This window comes from Lithobates pipiens, unplaced genomic scaffold, assembly GCF_037356315.1.
Source record: "Lithobates pipiens isolate NorthernLeopardFrog02 unplaced genomic scaffold, aLitPip1_a1.2 Scaffold_22, whole genome shotgun sequence".
NCBI classification, from domain to species: Eukaryota; Metazoa; Chordata; class Amphibia; order Anura; family Ranidae; genus Lithobates; species Lithobates pipiens.
Window position 1 is genome coordinate 124,062,750 of NW_027507784.1, and position 16,385 is coordinate 124,079,134.

The 16,385-nt window shown below is 43.7% G+C and overlaps 1 protein-coding gene and 1 long non-coding RNA gene across 2 annotated transcripts in view; both read left to right on the plus strand.

Moving 5' to 3' along the window:
• Positions 1–709: 709 nt before the first annotated feature.
• Positions 710–6,814, plus strand: LOC143924138 (uncharacterized). The gene is made up of 2 exons (XR_013261828.1): positions 710–1,202; positions 5,053–6,814. It is a non-coding gene; the product is annotated as an uncharacterized LOC143924138 (long non-coding RNA).
• A 7,787-nt stretch (positions 6,815–14,601) lies between these two features.
• The window catches only part of LOC143924139 (UDP-glucuronosyltransferase 1A1-like), a 253,643-nt gene continuing 251,859 nt past the window's right edge, over positions 14,602–16,385 (plus strand). Inside the window, exon 1 of the mRNA XM_077448214.1 lies at positions 14,602–15,479. Coding sequence (XP_077304340.1) covers positions 14,631–15,479 — 849 coding nt within the window. The 5' untranslated portion in view covers positions 14,602–14,630. The remainder of the gene's footprint in view (positions 15,480–16,385) is intronic.

Sequence of the window (16,385 nt, forward strand, 5' to 3'; positions counted from 1 at the left end):
CCTTAGAGCAGCCGTCATTAAATGGCGGCCCTTGCCGCCAGTGTAGTAAACGACAGCAATCACTGGTTTGCTGGGACCGCAGGTTTCCCCAGCAACCAGTGACACTGCGTGCATGCGCCCGCCCCATGCTCCTGGCAGCGTCTCTCGGAGCTGAAGAGACACTCACGGGCAGTAGGGGTGTGATGTCACGTGCGCGCCCCTCCCCCCCTGCTGCCCGCGGTTCCCGATTCCCGGGTCCTGGATCTCATTGCGAGGCAGCTTCAGTTGTGCCCACCCTCCTGCAGTTAAGGTATGTGGGCACATTAGGGATCTATAAATAAGAATGCTTTTATTGTGCACACTGTTGGGCATATTTTAAGGGGCACACTGGTATATTTTTAATATGCACAATGCTGGGCTTTTTTTTTGTAAGGGGCACGCTGATGGGTATATTTTTTATGTGCACACTGATGGGCATGTTTTGTTAAGGTGCCCCTTAACAAAATATGCCCATCAGTGTGCACATTAAAAATATACCCATCAGCACGCCCCTTAAAATAAAATGTGCCCATCAGAGTGCCCTTTAACATAAAATTTTCCCATCAGCGTGCCCCTTAATAAAAAATAAGGGTCACGCTGATGGGCACCTTTTATGTTAAGGGGTAATCCGATGGACAAATTGTATTTTACGGGGCACGCTGATGGGTATATTTTTAATGTGCACATTGAAGGGATATTTAGCTTAACTGCTTTCATTCTTTAAGAAATTTAGTTTCCATTTTGTGTCTCTCTCTCTCTCTAACATCCACCTCACAAAATGTATGCTCAAGTTTTGCTAGTCTAGTTTCGTTTCCCATGTTACTGTTATCTTATTTAGTTGTTTCGTTTCTTGGAAAGCACATGATTTTGAGGAATTGCTAGTTTCACTTTTATTGTAGGCTGTACTTGTATATGATTGGATAATCTGTATGACACGTTCAAAGGGTGGTACTTTCTGAAAGCCCCCTTTAAATATTCACACCAAAGAATAAAGATTAGATTTGCTCGGAGAGACTTTGTTGTTTTGTGTCATTGTCTCAATGGGCTAATCTCCCAGGCCTATGTGGGGATTGAACGTCACACTTTGACAGACATGAAGGGGTTAAGAAATCACCTTTAGACAATCTACATTTTCCTTCAGTTTGGGGGCTCGTCCGGGGTCGATTATAATATATGTCTATATGGTGAGTTGAATTGATATATGTATCTCTCACTGACATCTATTCAGAAATCGTTCTTTGAACCTGAAAATGTATGTAGAAGTTGTTTTCAGACCTCGTTGATAAGTTTAACTGCTCCGAGAAGCAGTAAAAAAAAGCTGTTCTGAGTTAACAGTGATAAAGCCTTGGGTGGGCTTTAATGGACTCTGAGAAGTTCATTTAATAAGACTGCTTTAAGAAGCAGCACCTGTTCCCGTGTGAACAGGTAGAGAATACTTGGGTGGGCTTTAATGGACTCCGAGAAGTTCATCTAATAAGACTGCTTTAAGAAGCAGCACTTGTTCCCGTGTGAACAAGGAGAAAGCTCTGGGGGGGCTTTCACGGACTCTGAGAAGTTCGTAGGAAAATGATTTATACAGTACTGTAATCATAAGAAAAAGTCTGCTAAAGTGTGACGGACAAAACTCTTCTCTTTGCTTATCTTCCTATCGCCTGTAGAAGTTTATAAGATGATCTGTTAACTGTTTGTGTGGAATTTGTCAACGTTGTAAGGTAAGACGACGCTTTCCACTGCACTGTGTTATAAGGGTACGTAAATAAAAGGCGACAGAGGTGTCTTGCGGTGAACTCCCGACTCCTTTTTGTGATTGATGGAAGTTCCCCAACCGAAACGTAGAGCGATGCTACAGTATCCGGTGATGTATTTATGTTTTCTCTTAATGGTTTACATATGAATGTTTTGACTCCAATGTATGAGATAGTGAGCACAGTAGCAGTGTTAATAACACTCTCTTAAGGTAATACATGAATTGGCATAGTCGGTAGTATACTCTGAGGCTAACTTTTGATCAAAATATGCTATTTGAATAATTATTTTTGCTACTGACATCTCTTGCACAGGGGAATCCAGATGCAAAATTTGAATATTTGGCTTTTTGCCAACAGGGTTCAAGTGCTAATATCTCACTGACCGAAATAGATAGTGAGGAATTGTTTGCGGCATTGGTACTACAGCAATTGAAAGTACAGTTTGAACCCGTTGGCACGCTGCCAAAAATTTGAACTATAAATAAAAATTGTTTGGTTATAAAAATAAGAAAGTAAAGGAAATAAAAGTCAGAATGTTTAGAAAGAAAAATAAGGATGAAAATAAACATGCTGTGGAGATCCCCGGCTGGACCGAGGCTCCCTATAGCATCCTAGCCACAACATTGTCCACGATGGGTTTAACAGAGACATGAGATGGTGGATTTAAGGGTTAAATAAATGTTTTCTATGCATGTACCATGCGCCCCCCTCCTCCCCCTTACATTCCACAACCAGATAAGAGTTTCATGAAAGACTTCATTACATGAGGACACAGTAAATATCAGAGTGGGCTACAAGCACAATAACTGATTTCTGACAGCGAAGGATGCTGCAGGATGTTTTGACATCCTTAAGCAAACACCAGTGCAGACACATTATCAAAATGATTTCTCAGGAAATAAAAGGGGTAACTTTTATAAAAGGGAGGGGGCAAGGACAAAGAGGGGGTTACACACAGAGACAACCAAGAGGGAAATTGTCTCGCCCTACATTAACATTAACCCAGTAAAAAGGCAAATGGTGACTATAGGTTTGTACAAGACCTAAGGGCCATCAATAGCCTAATGGTACCGATTGCCCCAATAGTGCCTGATGTGTCATCAATACTGCCATACCACAGGATGCAGAGTATTTTATTGTGATTGATTTATTGAATGCTTTTTTTATTTCCATCCCTGTGGATGAGGAGACACAGCCAATCTTTGCTTTCTAACAAACATATATGGTGTAGAATGCCCCAGGGCTATGTAGACTCCTCTGCAGTCTATCCCATTGTCCTCCAAACTACTCTCAGAGCTTGGATACCAGGACACTGTTCATCCCTGCTGCAGTATGTGGCTCCTCATCTGCAGTTCTACTCGGTGGCCACCCTGGAGGATGGGAGGGATCTTTTGAAATGTTTTTTTGAAAGTGGTCACAAAGTGTCAAAGAAATTATTGCAATGGTGTCAGGAAATGGTTGCATATCTTGGTTGTGTACTCTCAAAAGGAGAAAGGAAAGTCAATCACAAAAGAGCTATGGTTCTTGTGGGTCTGCCCCACCCACTTACTAAGAAAGACATGCTTACCTTTCTTGGTATGATTGGTTACTGCAGCCAATGAATACCTGACTGTTCCTACTATGACAATCTCCTGAGACAAGCCACAGGTTCAGACATGCCAGACTGTATAAAATGGTCAGATGAAATGTGCAATGCTTTTGTGTATTTGAAAAATGCTATGGTAATGGCTCCAGGGCTCGGCCTCCCTAATTATGGAAAAAAATGTTTTATTTGTTTTCAAGGGAAAATTGTAAGACTTTGTCAGGTGTCCTCGCTCAGGAACATGGAGGCAAGTTGCGCCCTATTGTTTTTTTTTCCTCAAAGATGGTTCCGGTGCAGGTTCAGGGCATGCCTGTGTGTCTCAGAGCTCTCACGTCCTGTGCGATGATGGTTCAGATGACCACTTCTTTCACTCTGGGGCACGACACCACACTTCACACCACCAACAATGTATCAATCCTATTGAAAAATGTACATACACAGCACATGTCTGCTCAGAGGTTGAGTGGCTATGAGGTGATCGTGCTGTCTAATCCAAAATTGCATATCAAATATGCTTCTCCCACTGCAGGACTAGCACCAATCTTAAATGTCCTTTAGAATTAAAAGGAGAGCAGGATGAGGTTGTGCCACAACACGATTGCATAAACCTCATTCACCAAGACACATCAGCCAGGTCTGATTTATCTTTCACAGCACTGCAGAGCACACACAGGCCAACAAACAGATAGCCAAGGGAAATGCTCTGGCTGGTTTAGCTGCTAAACAAGCTGCTATTTCACAAAATGCACACATCTAAATGCCCATGCTAGCCCCAGAATTGCCCTTCTATGATCAGGTTCTTTCAGATTTGCAGGGATGTGCAGAAGAAGCTGATCTCAGGGATTGGGACAAAATAAGTGTGCAGAAAGATCCAAAGACTGGACTTCTCTGCAAAGAGGGGAAGCCATGTATACCAGTAGCTAGTGCATCACTTTTTATTTCCCAGTACCATGGAATAGGTCACAGAGGCTGGAAGGCCACTTGTGAACTATTGGAGAAATATTTTTATTTTCCAGAACTTTCCTGGAGGGTTAAAGATTATGTATCAAGATGCATCACATGTATCAGGAGCAACCCACACAAGGCCAAACACTCCTTTTACACATTTGCAGATTGACTTCACACATATGCCCAAACTAGGCAAAAGACAGAAATATCTTTTGGTAATTGTGAACATTTTCTCAAGATGAGTTGAACTTTTTGTAACCACAAAAGAAGATGCACAAACAGTAGTGAGGATCCTCATTCAGGAAATCATTCCTCGATGGGGATGCCCACTTCAAATAAACTCAGACAATGGACCTACATTTGTATCAAGGGTCTGCCAGGACTTGGTAAAAACTCTCAAGATAGAATGGAAGTTTCACATTCCCTACCACCCTCAAAGCTCAGGGATAAGAGAAAGAATGAACAGAACAATTAAAAAGACAAAATAAGAAAGGCCACAGGAGGAACCTTTGCCAACTGGAAGAAGGTCCTCCCAGCAGTCCTGGCAGAAATAAGAATGACCCTTCCAAGACAACAGGGTATTCACCTTTTGAAGTCTTGATGGGTCTACCTTTCCCCACCCCATGGGCCAGAGCACCTTTAATGATAGAAAAGGGAGATTTAGACTTAATACAGGAAGAATATGTAAGGAAATTGGTTGAAACATTCGATACAGTTGAGAGAAATGTTGCTCGCACCTCTCCTTTTTCTTCACAGGAAGCTACTCACCTCTTTAAGGTGGGAGACACCGTGGTGGCCCAAGGCCCAATAGCTGAACAGAAGTAAGAAGCAAGAGTATCCCTTTGGACCTCCTACCACAGTGGTTGCATTGACCAGAACAGCCATCCCAGTGGAAAATTGCCAGTCTTCGATCCATGCCAACAGAGTGAAAAAGGTTGCCCAAAGCCCCAAGAGCTGGAAGGAGATCTTGGATACAGGAGACCCTCAAGCCGAAGTCCAAGCAGAGGAAGGAGGAGTTCCTGGGAAAGCAGGTCCGGCCAGAGAAGATGACCTCACTTATTTCACCACAGACTTCTGCCAATGCATTTTGCCTCCTGATCCTGATCTCTCTGACAGTGTTCCTACCCACCTGAAGATTTGGGTGCAATTAAAAGTATCTTTTGGAACACACACACAAACACACAAGAGAACATTACAGTGACACAAGTTAGAATCAAGAGAGAGACTGGAGATAGTTTTACTGATAAGATGCTTTTGCTAAAATTTAAGTATGCTTATGCTCGGGAAAAAATCAGGGTATGAAGAATGTAGGATATGTAACAAATTACATCCTAGCACTGCCTGAATTTCCCTTTTGTCTGTACCTTTAAATATTTCCTCCTTTCTCAAGGAGACTCCTCCTCCGGTATTCCTGACTAACATATCCACTCTGTACATAAACAACTTTGTTACCTTTCCAATAGCAGGTCGAAGTCATTCCCCGGATTGGTGTTTTATTTTAGGGAATGAGACGCAGACTAATCCTTCTTTCTGCAGCAGGTCAATATTTAACATCAAGATGTGGGAATCCAGAGTCTCTGCCCCTGCCTGCTCACTGTTTCAAGTATCTGACCCAGGGCTAAACTGTACTTTGCAAAACTTTTCTTCTTTCCCTAAAAATGTAGGTGAAATATTGCACCAATAATCGCGACACAGGACAAGTACACTCATGAGATTGTCGCTAAGAGACCTTTTGCACTAGGACAAAGTATTTATGTATGTTGTGGGAAAGTGTGTTATCCCTGGGTGCCCCTTCATGTTAAGGGATGGTGTTACCTTGCATACTTGGTACCTGTCATGGGAGTGGTAGGGGATGATAAAAGGGGACATCCCTTAGAAGTCAGCTCCAGCAGGAAGCTAGGGACATTGCTAAAACATGGAACCCATTTGCCAATGCAGGATTTGGGCTTGGAGGTATATTTTCATGGTTAAAAGACATTGTCCTTGTTATTGTTATGATATTTATCCTTGCTCTGATTCTTTACCTCTGCTTTAAGTGTTGCACTTGCATAGTTGCACGCCTTCAATCTCCCGATAAGGTTCTATCCTACATGACATACATGAAAAGTCATCAGGCAATCAACACCACAACCCCAAAGAAGTATTAAGACACAACATAGAATGTAGAGATCATCTTATATGATCTAAGAGGGGATTGAAGGGATATTTAGCTTAACCACTTTCATTCTTTAAGAAATTTAGTTTCCATTTTGTGTCTCTTTCTCTCTCTAACATCCACCTCACAAAATGTATGCTCAAGTTTTGCTAGTCTAGTTTCGTTTCCCATGTTACTGTTATCTTATTTAGTTGTTTCGTTTCTTGGAAAGCACATGATTTTGAGGAATTGCTAGTTTCACTTTTATTGTAGGCTGTACTTGTATATGATTGGATAATCTGTATGACACGTTCCAAGGGTGGTACTTTCTGAAAGCCCCCTTTAAATATTCACACCAAAGAATAAAGATTAGATTTGCTCGGAGAGACTTTGTTGTTTTGTGTCATTGTCTCAATGGGCTAATCTCCCAGGCCTGTGTGGGGATTGAACGTCACACTTTGACAGACATGAAGGGGTTAAGAAATCACCTTTAGACAATCTACATTTTCCTTCACACATCGATGGGCATATTTTGTTAAAGTGGTTGTATACTCATTTTTTTAACTTTTACCTACAGGAAAGCCTATAATAAGGCTTACCTGTAGGTAAAAAAAAATCTCCTAAACCTGTACGGTTTAGGAGATATTCCCCTCGGTATGCGCCGCTGACTGCAGCGGCGCATGCGCACAAGGGGATTCTCGGCTGAAAGTCTGGCAGTGGCCGGCCCGGCCGGGATGACGATATCGCGGCTCCGGCCACTCACAGCGCCGGAGCCGCAATACCCGGAAGAAACGCAGAGGGAGCATGTCAGCTCCCTCAGTGTGGATCTGGCCAGATGTCGGGGCCCCGTTCTAAGGTGAGTATTTCATAATGAGCTAGTATGCGCGGTTCATACTAGCTCATTATGCCTTTTGCTTTGGTTTACTACCGCTTTAAGGGGCACGCTGATGGGTACAGCAAAATGTGCCCTACAAAATATGCCCATCGATGTGCACATTAAAAATATACCCATCAGCATGCCCCTTAAAATAAAATTTGTCCATCAGAATGCCTCCTAACATAATAGGTGCCCATCAGTGTGACCCTTATTTCATGTTAAGGGGCGCGCTGATGGGCAGATTTTATTTTAAGAGCAACACTGATGGGTACATTTTATATTAAAAGGGGCACTTTGATGGGCAAATTTTAAGTTAAGGGGCACGTTTTGTTGTGTCCATCAGAGTGCCCCTTAATATAAAATGTGCCCATCAGCATGACACTTATTTTATGTTAAGAGAAATCCTGATGTGCACATTTTATGTTAAGGGACACTGTGATGGGGACACCTGATGTAAAGGGGCACTGTGGTGGGACACCTGATGTAAAGGGGCACTGTGGTGGGGACACCTGATGTAAAGGGGCACTGTGATGGGGACACCTGATGTAAAGGGGCACTGTGATGGGGACACTTGATGTAAAGGGGCACTGTGGTGGGGACACCTGATGTAAAGGAGCACTGTGGTGGGGACACCTGATGTAAAGGGGCACTGTGGTGGGGACACCTGATGTAAAGGGGCACTGTGATGGAGGCACCTGATGTAAAGGGGCACTGTGATGGGGACACCTGATGTAAAGGAGCACTGTGATGGGGACACCTGATTTAAAGGCGCGCTGTGATGGGGGCACGCTGATGGGCATATTTTATTTTAAAAGCAACACTGATGGGCACATTTTGTATTAAGGGGGCACTCTGATGGGCAAATTTTAACTTAAGAGGCACGTTTTGTTGTGTCCATCAGAGTGCCCCTTAATATAAAATGTTCCCATCAGCGTGACCCTTAACATAAAATGTACCCATCAGTGTGACCCTGATTTTATGTTAAGGGACACCCTGATGTGCACATTTTATGTTAAGGGGGACTCTGATGGGGACATCTGATGTAAGGGGACACTCTGACAGGAATGTCTGATGTAAAGGGGAACTGTGATGTGGACACCCGATGTAAAGGGGCACTGTGATGGGGACACCCGATGTAAAGGGGTACTGTGATGGGGACACCTGATGTAAAGGGACACTGTGATGGGGACATCTGATGTAAAGGGACACTGTGATGGGGACACCTGATGTAAAGGGGCACTGTAATAGGGACACCTGATGTAAAGGGGCACTGTGATGGGGACACCTGATGTAAAGGGGCACTGTAATGGGGACACCTGATGTAAAGGGGCACTGTAATGGGGACACCTGATGTAAAGGGGCACTGTGATGGGGACACCTGATTTAAAGGGGCACTGTGATGGGGACACCTGATTTAAAGAAGCGCTGTGATGGGGACACCTGATGTAAAGGGGCACTGTGATGGGGACACCTGATGTAAAGGGGCACTGTGATGGGGACACCTGATTTAAAGAAGCACTGTGATGGGGACACCTGATGTAAAGGGGCACTGTGATGGGGACACCTGATGTGATGGGGACACCTGATGTGAAGGGGAACTTTGATGGGGACACCTGATGTAAAGGGGCACTGTAATGGGGACACATGATGTAAAGGGGCACTGTAATGGGGACACCTGATGTAAAGGGGCACTGTAATGGGGACACCTGATGTAAAGGGGCACTGTGATGGGGACACCTGGTGTAAAGGGGCACTGTGATGGGGACACCAGATTTAACTTGATCTGGGGACACCAGATGTAACTTGACAATAAATATTGTTGAAATGCTAAGGAAATTGTACATTTCTCAAAGTTTTTGATAGATATACAGTTACTACAATATTTCAGTCATAGCACAGACTTGAGATTCGGACCTCGGCCCAAAGAAAATGTTGGCGACCGGACCTCCTTGAATTTTAATTCATTACCCCTGCCTTAGAGGAACAGGGCACAGGTTTTTATTCAAACCTCTTCACTGTCCCAAAGCCAAATGGGAAAGTAAGACCTATCTTAGATCTCAGAGATCTAAATCGGCACTTGAGCATCCGATCCTTCCGCATGGAGTCAACTCAGTCAGTAGTAGCCATCCTCCAAGGAGGAGAATTTTTGGCTTCAATCGATATCAAGGATGCCTATCTTCATGTGCCAATATTTCCCGCTCACCAGAGGTTTCTACGCATCGAAGTAGAAAACCATCACTTTCAGTTTGTGGCCCTGCCATTCTGTCTAGCCACAGCTCCTCTAGTATTCTCAAAGATTCTGGCTCCTGCTTTGGCCAGATTAAGGGCTCAGGGCATAATGGTCCTAGCCTATTTGGACGATCTACTCTTAGTAGATCATTCTGTTTCTGGGTAAGACCATGGTCTGGTAACAACTGGAAAAATCCTCCTTGAGACCATCCAGGAGAGTACAGTACCTGGGACTAATCATAGATACCAGGCAGGGAAAGGTATTTTTACCTCCAAAGAGAATCAGTTCCATTGTAGAACTAATTTATCTCATCAAGGCAAAGAAAAAGCCTTCCATTTGGTTGTGCATGAGATTATTGGGGAAGATGGTGGCCTCCTTCGAGGCCATCCCTTACGCATAGTTTTATTCAAGATTGCTACAAAGCGCAATCCTGTCAGCCTGGAACAAATAGGTTCAGGCCTTAGATTTTCCAATTCAGCTTGCTCCCGAAGTACGTCAGAGCCTGAATTGGTGGCTGATATCCTTCAAAATCCTTCAAAAGGGAAGGACATATTTACCTTCCACCTGGAAGGTAGTAACCACTGATGCCAGTCTTTTAGGCTGGGGAGCGGTCCTGGAAGAGGATTCTGTCCAGGGAAAGTGGTCCAGGTTGGAAAGGATCTTGCTTTCAGAAACAGACTGAGACAGAAGTACAATCAATTCACACATGTTTATTAATAAAAAGGTAAATAGAAAAAAGCGTAGTCAAGCATAGCCAGAGTCCAGTAGCCAGATCGGGTAGTCAGCCAGTCCAAAGTTCATTAACCAGATCGGGTAATCAGCCAGGTCAGAAGTCAGGGATCCAAGGAGAGCAACTGCAAGCAGGATAAGAAGCCAGGAGGGATGTCAGCAAGCCAGTCTTGAAACAAACAGCAGGAGATGGTTCCTTGTGATGTGACCAGGCAAAGGAAAAAGTGAGCTGGAAGGCTTTAAATAGGCAGGTCAGACGAGCATCATCGGGAACAGCTGGTAACTGTGGAAAGAGAAGAGAGCTGGCAATTAGCCGACAGCCGAGTGGCCAGCCCAGAGGAGGAAGGGCTAAGCCAGCCCTGACAGTACGCCCCCATGACCCCTCTCCCTCGGAGGGCCACCGGGCTTGAGGGGAAATCGTCTATGGAACTCGCGGAGGAGGACAGGGGCATGTACATTAGAGGATGAAACCCGGACCATACCCCTTCCAATGCACCAGGTACTGTATGCGCCCACGGAACCTACAGGAGTCAACAATGGATTGTACCTCATACTCCTCATGGTTCTCAACCTGAATAGGGTGAGGATGTGGCACTGAGGTGGTAAATTGGTTACAGACCAACGGTTTCAATAAGGAGACATGAAACACATTTGAGATGCTCGTAGTAGGAGGAAGGTCCAACGCATAAGTTACTGGGTTAATCCTGCGAAGGATACGGAAAGGCCCAATAAACCGAGGTGCAAACTTCAGTGAGGGAACACGAAGCTGGAGGTTGCGAGATGACAGCCAGACCCTGTCCCCAACCTGGTAGGAAGGCGCAGGCAGGCATCTGCGGTCAGCATGGAGTCTGTACCTATCATTAGCATGATGCAAAGCCTCCTGGACTAGTACCCAAGTGGAACGAAGATGCTCCTCTAATGCAGGAATACTCTGCGGAGCAAACAAGTCAGGCAACATTAAAGGTTGGAAATCATAATTCGCCATAAATGGAGACAACGTCCCTTGCCTATCGGCAGTTTTCATTCCCGGTGTAGAGAATTGGCAGGCGGACTACTTGAGCCACCAACAATTGTTTCCAGGAGAGTGGTCTCTTCACCCCAACATCTTTCTTGCGATATGTTAGAGATGGGGTACTTGAGAACGAGGGATTAGCATGCGGAACAGACGCATTTGTTTTCACTGATCTATGCGTTTCCTCCAGTTCTGCTACTTCCGTGTCTTCTCCACAGGATCAAGCAGGAACGAAAGGAGGTGATTCTGGTGGCCCCAGTGTGGCCCAGAAGATCTTGGTTTGCCGAAATCATAAATATGGCGGTAGGAGTCCCTTGGACTCTGCCATTATGGCCAGACATCCTCACACAAGGTCCGTTATTCCATCCTACCTTACGGACGCTAAATTTAATGGTTTGGCTATTGAAACCCACATTCTAAAGGATCGTGGGTTATCTCCTTCAGTAGTGTCTACTTTGGTTAATGCCAGGAAGCCGTCTTCCAGAATTATGTACTATAGGTTCTGGAAGGCATATGTTTCTTGGTGTAGATCCAGGGGTTGGCACCCCAGGAAGTATGTCATAGGTAGGGCAAAAGGGAATGTAAAGCCGCGTACACACGGGCGGACTGTATGGCCAACTTAGTCCGTCGAAACACATTTCAGCGGACAGTCCGCTCGTGTGTGGGCTTCAGCAGACTTTTTCAGCGTGCAGTCTGGCGTACTAAGTATTTCGGAATTTCCGTAATACTGTCCGTCATACTTTGGTTTCAGCGGACAATCCGCTCGTGAGTAGGCTAGTTCGACGGACTAAGAATGGCGCATGCTCAGAAAGGATTTACACGGCGAAAGGTTGCATTGCTGTGTATTGGACTTCCTATTTCTAGTCCCGTCGTACGTGCTGTACACGTCATCGCGCAAGCTTTCGACGGACTGTTTGTGCATCCGTGTGTGGTCAAGTCCGTTCATTCGAAAGTAGGACGGACTGTCCGTCGGATTGTATGGCGGACTAAGTAGGCCATACAATCCGCCCGTGTGTACGCGGCTTAAGAGCGCTAAAGTAAAAAAATATACATAAAATAAACATGCACAGAACAGCAGCAGCATATATTGTGCGACAACACCAAAATACAATAAATAAAAACAAAACTGCGCTTTTCCAAATATTAAACTAAAGTCCAAATTTAATTTCAAGTCCCAAGGAAGTAAAACGTTGTTCAAATATTTGTAGGAAAAAGAAAAATTGAGATTCCTAATTCCAGACACCACGGTGTGCATGCATGAATTCCAAACAGTGCCCGATCACCATAAATGTAAGTTATGCTCACCAGATAGCAAGCATTGAGGGCGATTGGCTAAACTCAGCCTAAGGCCTTTAGGCTTGCAGATGTCCACACCAGGAAACAGAATACACTAGGTCTGTTCCATACATCCTCACAATTCTCTCAAAAAGAAGAAAATGGCTGCCATAGTGTAGTATATTAGATAATGACGAATAGATTTATTTAAAAGTTGCACTTACAATTCCGTAAAGCATAAAACGCATGTAAACAATGTTGCCGGCCGGCATTAAATGAACGGAGCCTGTCCTCCTTGAACAAACAGCATGGTGATGTCACTCTGTACCCTTCCAGATGCGTTTCGTCACTAATCGGACGTTTTCAATGGGGAATTATTTAATATAGAGTCTGGAAGGCATATGTTTCCTTGTGTGGATCCAGGGATTGGCACCCCAGGAAGTATGTCATAGGTAGGATCCTTGATTTCCGGCAAATGGGATTAGAAATGAAGCTGGCTTTGAGTACTATCAAGGGCCAGATCTCTGACTTGTCAGTATTTTTTCAACAGCCTCTTGCTTCTCACTCTCTGGTGTGTAGCTTTATACAGGGGGTAGCACGGATTAATCCCCCTATTAAGGCACCTCTAAATCCTTGGGATCTAAATTTGGTCTTATTGGCTTTGCAGAGTCAACCTTTTGAGCCTATATGGGAAATTCCCTTGGTTATTTTGACAAGAAAGATAATCTTTTTGGTTGCCATTTCTTCTGCTAGAAGAGTATCGGAACTAGCGACTCTATCTTGTAAAGAGCCATATTTGATCACGCATAAGGATAAGGTGGTTTTGTGTCCTCATCCTGAATTCCTACCAAAAGTACTGACAGGTTTTCATTTAAACCAGGATATTATTCTTCCTTCTTTTTTCCCAGAGCCTCAATCTAGGGAAGAGAAGGCACTACATTCCCTTGATATAGTAAGAGCGATCAGAGTCTATTTAAAGGCGACCGCTCAGGTTCACAAAACAGATGTTTTGTTTGTACTGCCAGAAGGTCCAAAAAGGGGACAGGCAACATCAAAATCTACTATTCCCAAATGGATTCGTCAAGTGATTGTTCAAGCTTACAGCTTAAAGAAGAAAATTCCTCCTTTTCATGTTAAAGCACATTCAACCAGGGCGATTAGTGCCTCTTGAGCGGTGCATCATCAGGCCTCTATGGCTCAGATCTGTAAGGCCGCAACTCGGTCTTCTGTTCATACATTTACCAGATTTGATCAATTTGATGTTAAAGGTCATGGGGATATTGCCTTTGAGTGTAGTGTACTGCAGGCTGCAGCATGAGTCCTCTGGCCTCCTTTTTTCCCTACTTTTTTTATTGTGTCTCCCTCCCTTCAGTTGCCGTTGCCATGGGACATCCCACGTAGTAACTACTATGGCTCTGTTTCCCCTGATGTATGAAAAGAAAACAGGATTTTTAAAACGGCTTACCTGTAAAATCCTTTTCTTTGATGTGCATCAGGGGACACAGAGGTCCCTCCATAGTTGTTATACACTTGTATTGCTTGACTACAAAACTGAGGACTCCCAGTAGTAGGAGGGGTTACATAGGGTGTACACTTCTTACCTTAGGGCGTACCAGTGTCCATCAACTATCAGTGGCCCTATAACCCACATAGTAACTACGGCTCAGTGTCCCCTGATGTACATCAAAGAAAAGGATTTTACAGGTAAGCTGTTTTAAAAATCCAGTTCTTTTTTTTCAAAATTTTCAATTTATATCGCAAAAAATAACAAAGCTAACAAAGTTGCACAGAAATCTCAAACACATTTTTCACCCCTGACTTAGTTCTCGTTGGCTCTGTAGTAGTAGTTGGGTAGTCCTAACACACTTTCTGTCCTAGGTTGACCCCAAAGATATAGTACAAACTGCAACTATGCCCAGATGTCACATGTTTACAGATTTTGTTGTTTGAAACAAAGTTAATTGATAACTTTGTGATTTTAGTTAGATGTTTTTATGCAAGATTGGTAGATAAAGGCAGATAAATGTAAACTGATTATAGTAACATTCACAGCAATCTTACCGAGAAGTTCTTCAGCATGGGATTATTTTCATTTTTTAGAATATGGCTGTTTTTTTTAGGAACTTTTAACTTGGCAGATGCTGGTAAACTGCTAGTTGTCCCTATGGATGGTAGTCATTGGCTCAGTATGCGTCATGTGGTGGAAAGATTGGCACAGAAGGGGCATCAGGTTGTGATGGTGATGCCTGAAAGTAGTTTATCAATAAGTGGATCTGAACTTTACACAGTTAAAATTTACCCGGTGCTTGATGAAAATAAAAAAATGAAGGCCCATTTACAAGAGTTTGGAAGAAAGCACTTTATTGATCCTCCATTCCCTGGTGTTGCCTATACAATGCTTAAAGACATGCAAGAAGTGAGCTTACTTTTCCACAAAGTTTGTGAGAGCCTGCTTAGCAACAAACATCTTATCAGTGACCTCAGAGAGGAGAAATTTGATGCTATGCTCACCGATCCTGTATGGGTTTGTGGTTTGATTTTAGCAGAAGATTTAGGCATTCCTTATGTGAGTTTTCTAAGGGGATTGCCTTGTGCCTATGAATATGTAGGTGCACAGTGTGATAGTCCCCTTTCATATGTCCCTCGAATTTTCACTAAGAACTCGGATAGTATGACTTTTATTCAACGTGTGGAAAATGTATTGGTCAAACTTATGGAACCTTACTATTGTGACTTGATATTGCAGTCATTTGAGAGCCTTGCATCAAATTTCCTAAACAGAAAAGTTACTCTGATGGATCTCTACAGCAAATCTTCAATCTGGCTTCTGAGATATGACTTTATCTTTGAATATCCAAGACCAATAATGCCCAATATGATCTTTATAGGAGGAATAAATTGTGTCAAACAGAAGAGTCTACCTAAGGTAGGAGTCAACATTAGAAATTCGTTTTCTTTGTTAAAGCATGTGTATGAGAAAGGAAAGTTGCTTTTAATAACAAACTAAAATGTAGACGTGTCAATTGTATTTAAAGGAGGGAAAACCACACATATACATATAAAGCAATCCAAAATTAGTCGATTTAAAAACTCCTGAAAATGTAAATGATTTTCTAATACATCCCCCCCCCCCCAGTTAGGGAATACTTATAGTGATTGTAAAGTCTGTTTTTTTTTTTTTCTATAGAAATAACTAACATGTCATACTTACCTGCTCTGTGCAGTGGTTTTGCACAGGGCAGCCCAGATCATCCACTTCTTGTGTCCCTCTTCTGCTCTCCTGGCTCCTCCCTCCTGTCGAGTGTCCCCACAGCAAGCAGCTTGCTATAGGGGCATCCGAGCTGAGCAACAGCTCCCTGTGTCCATTCAGACCCAGTGCCCCGGTTCGCCCCACCCTCTCTCTCCCGATTGGCTAACTAATTTTGATTGACAGCAGTGGGAGCCACTGTCCTGCTGCTGTCAATCAAAATTGCCACTCAAAATTGCCACAATCTCAGCCAATCAATGGGGAAAGTCCTGGACGGCAGAGGTATTCGTGGACATCGCTGCATAGAGATGGGGCTCAGGTAACTATTAGAGGGGCTGAGGATGGCTGCTCCACACAGAAGTGGGTAGGGTTGAATATTGATGTTTCGAAGGCCAAACTGTGTCGCAGCGGTCTACAGATATTGGAAATAGGCCGTAGGAGGAAGGCCATAATCCCTGCGAAAGTCAGCAATGGATCGAAAAGTGTTCACGACAAATAAGTGAGAAATAAATCTAACCCCCCAGTTTGAACCAGTACCCCCTGTTTGTTCCACAGAATACTTCTGGTGGAGCATTGGGGGAGTAT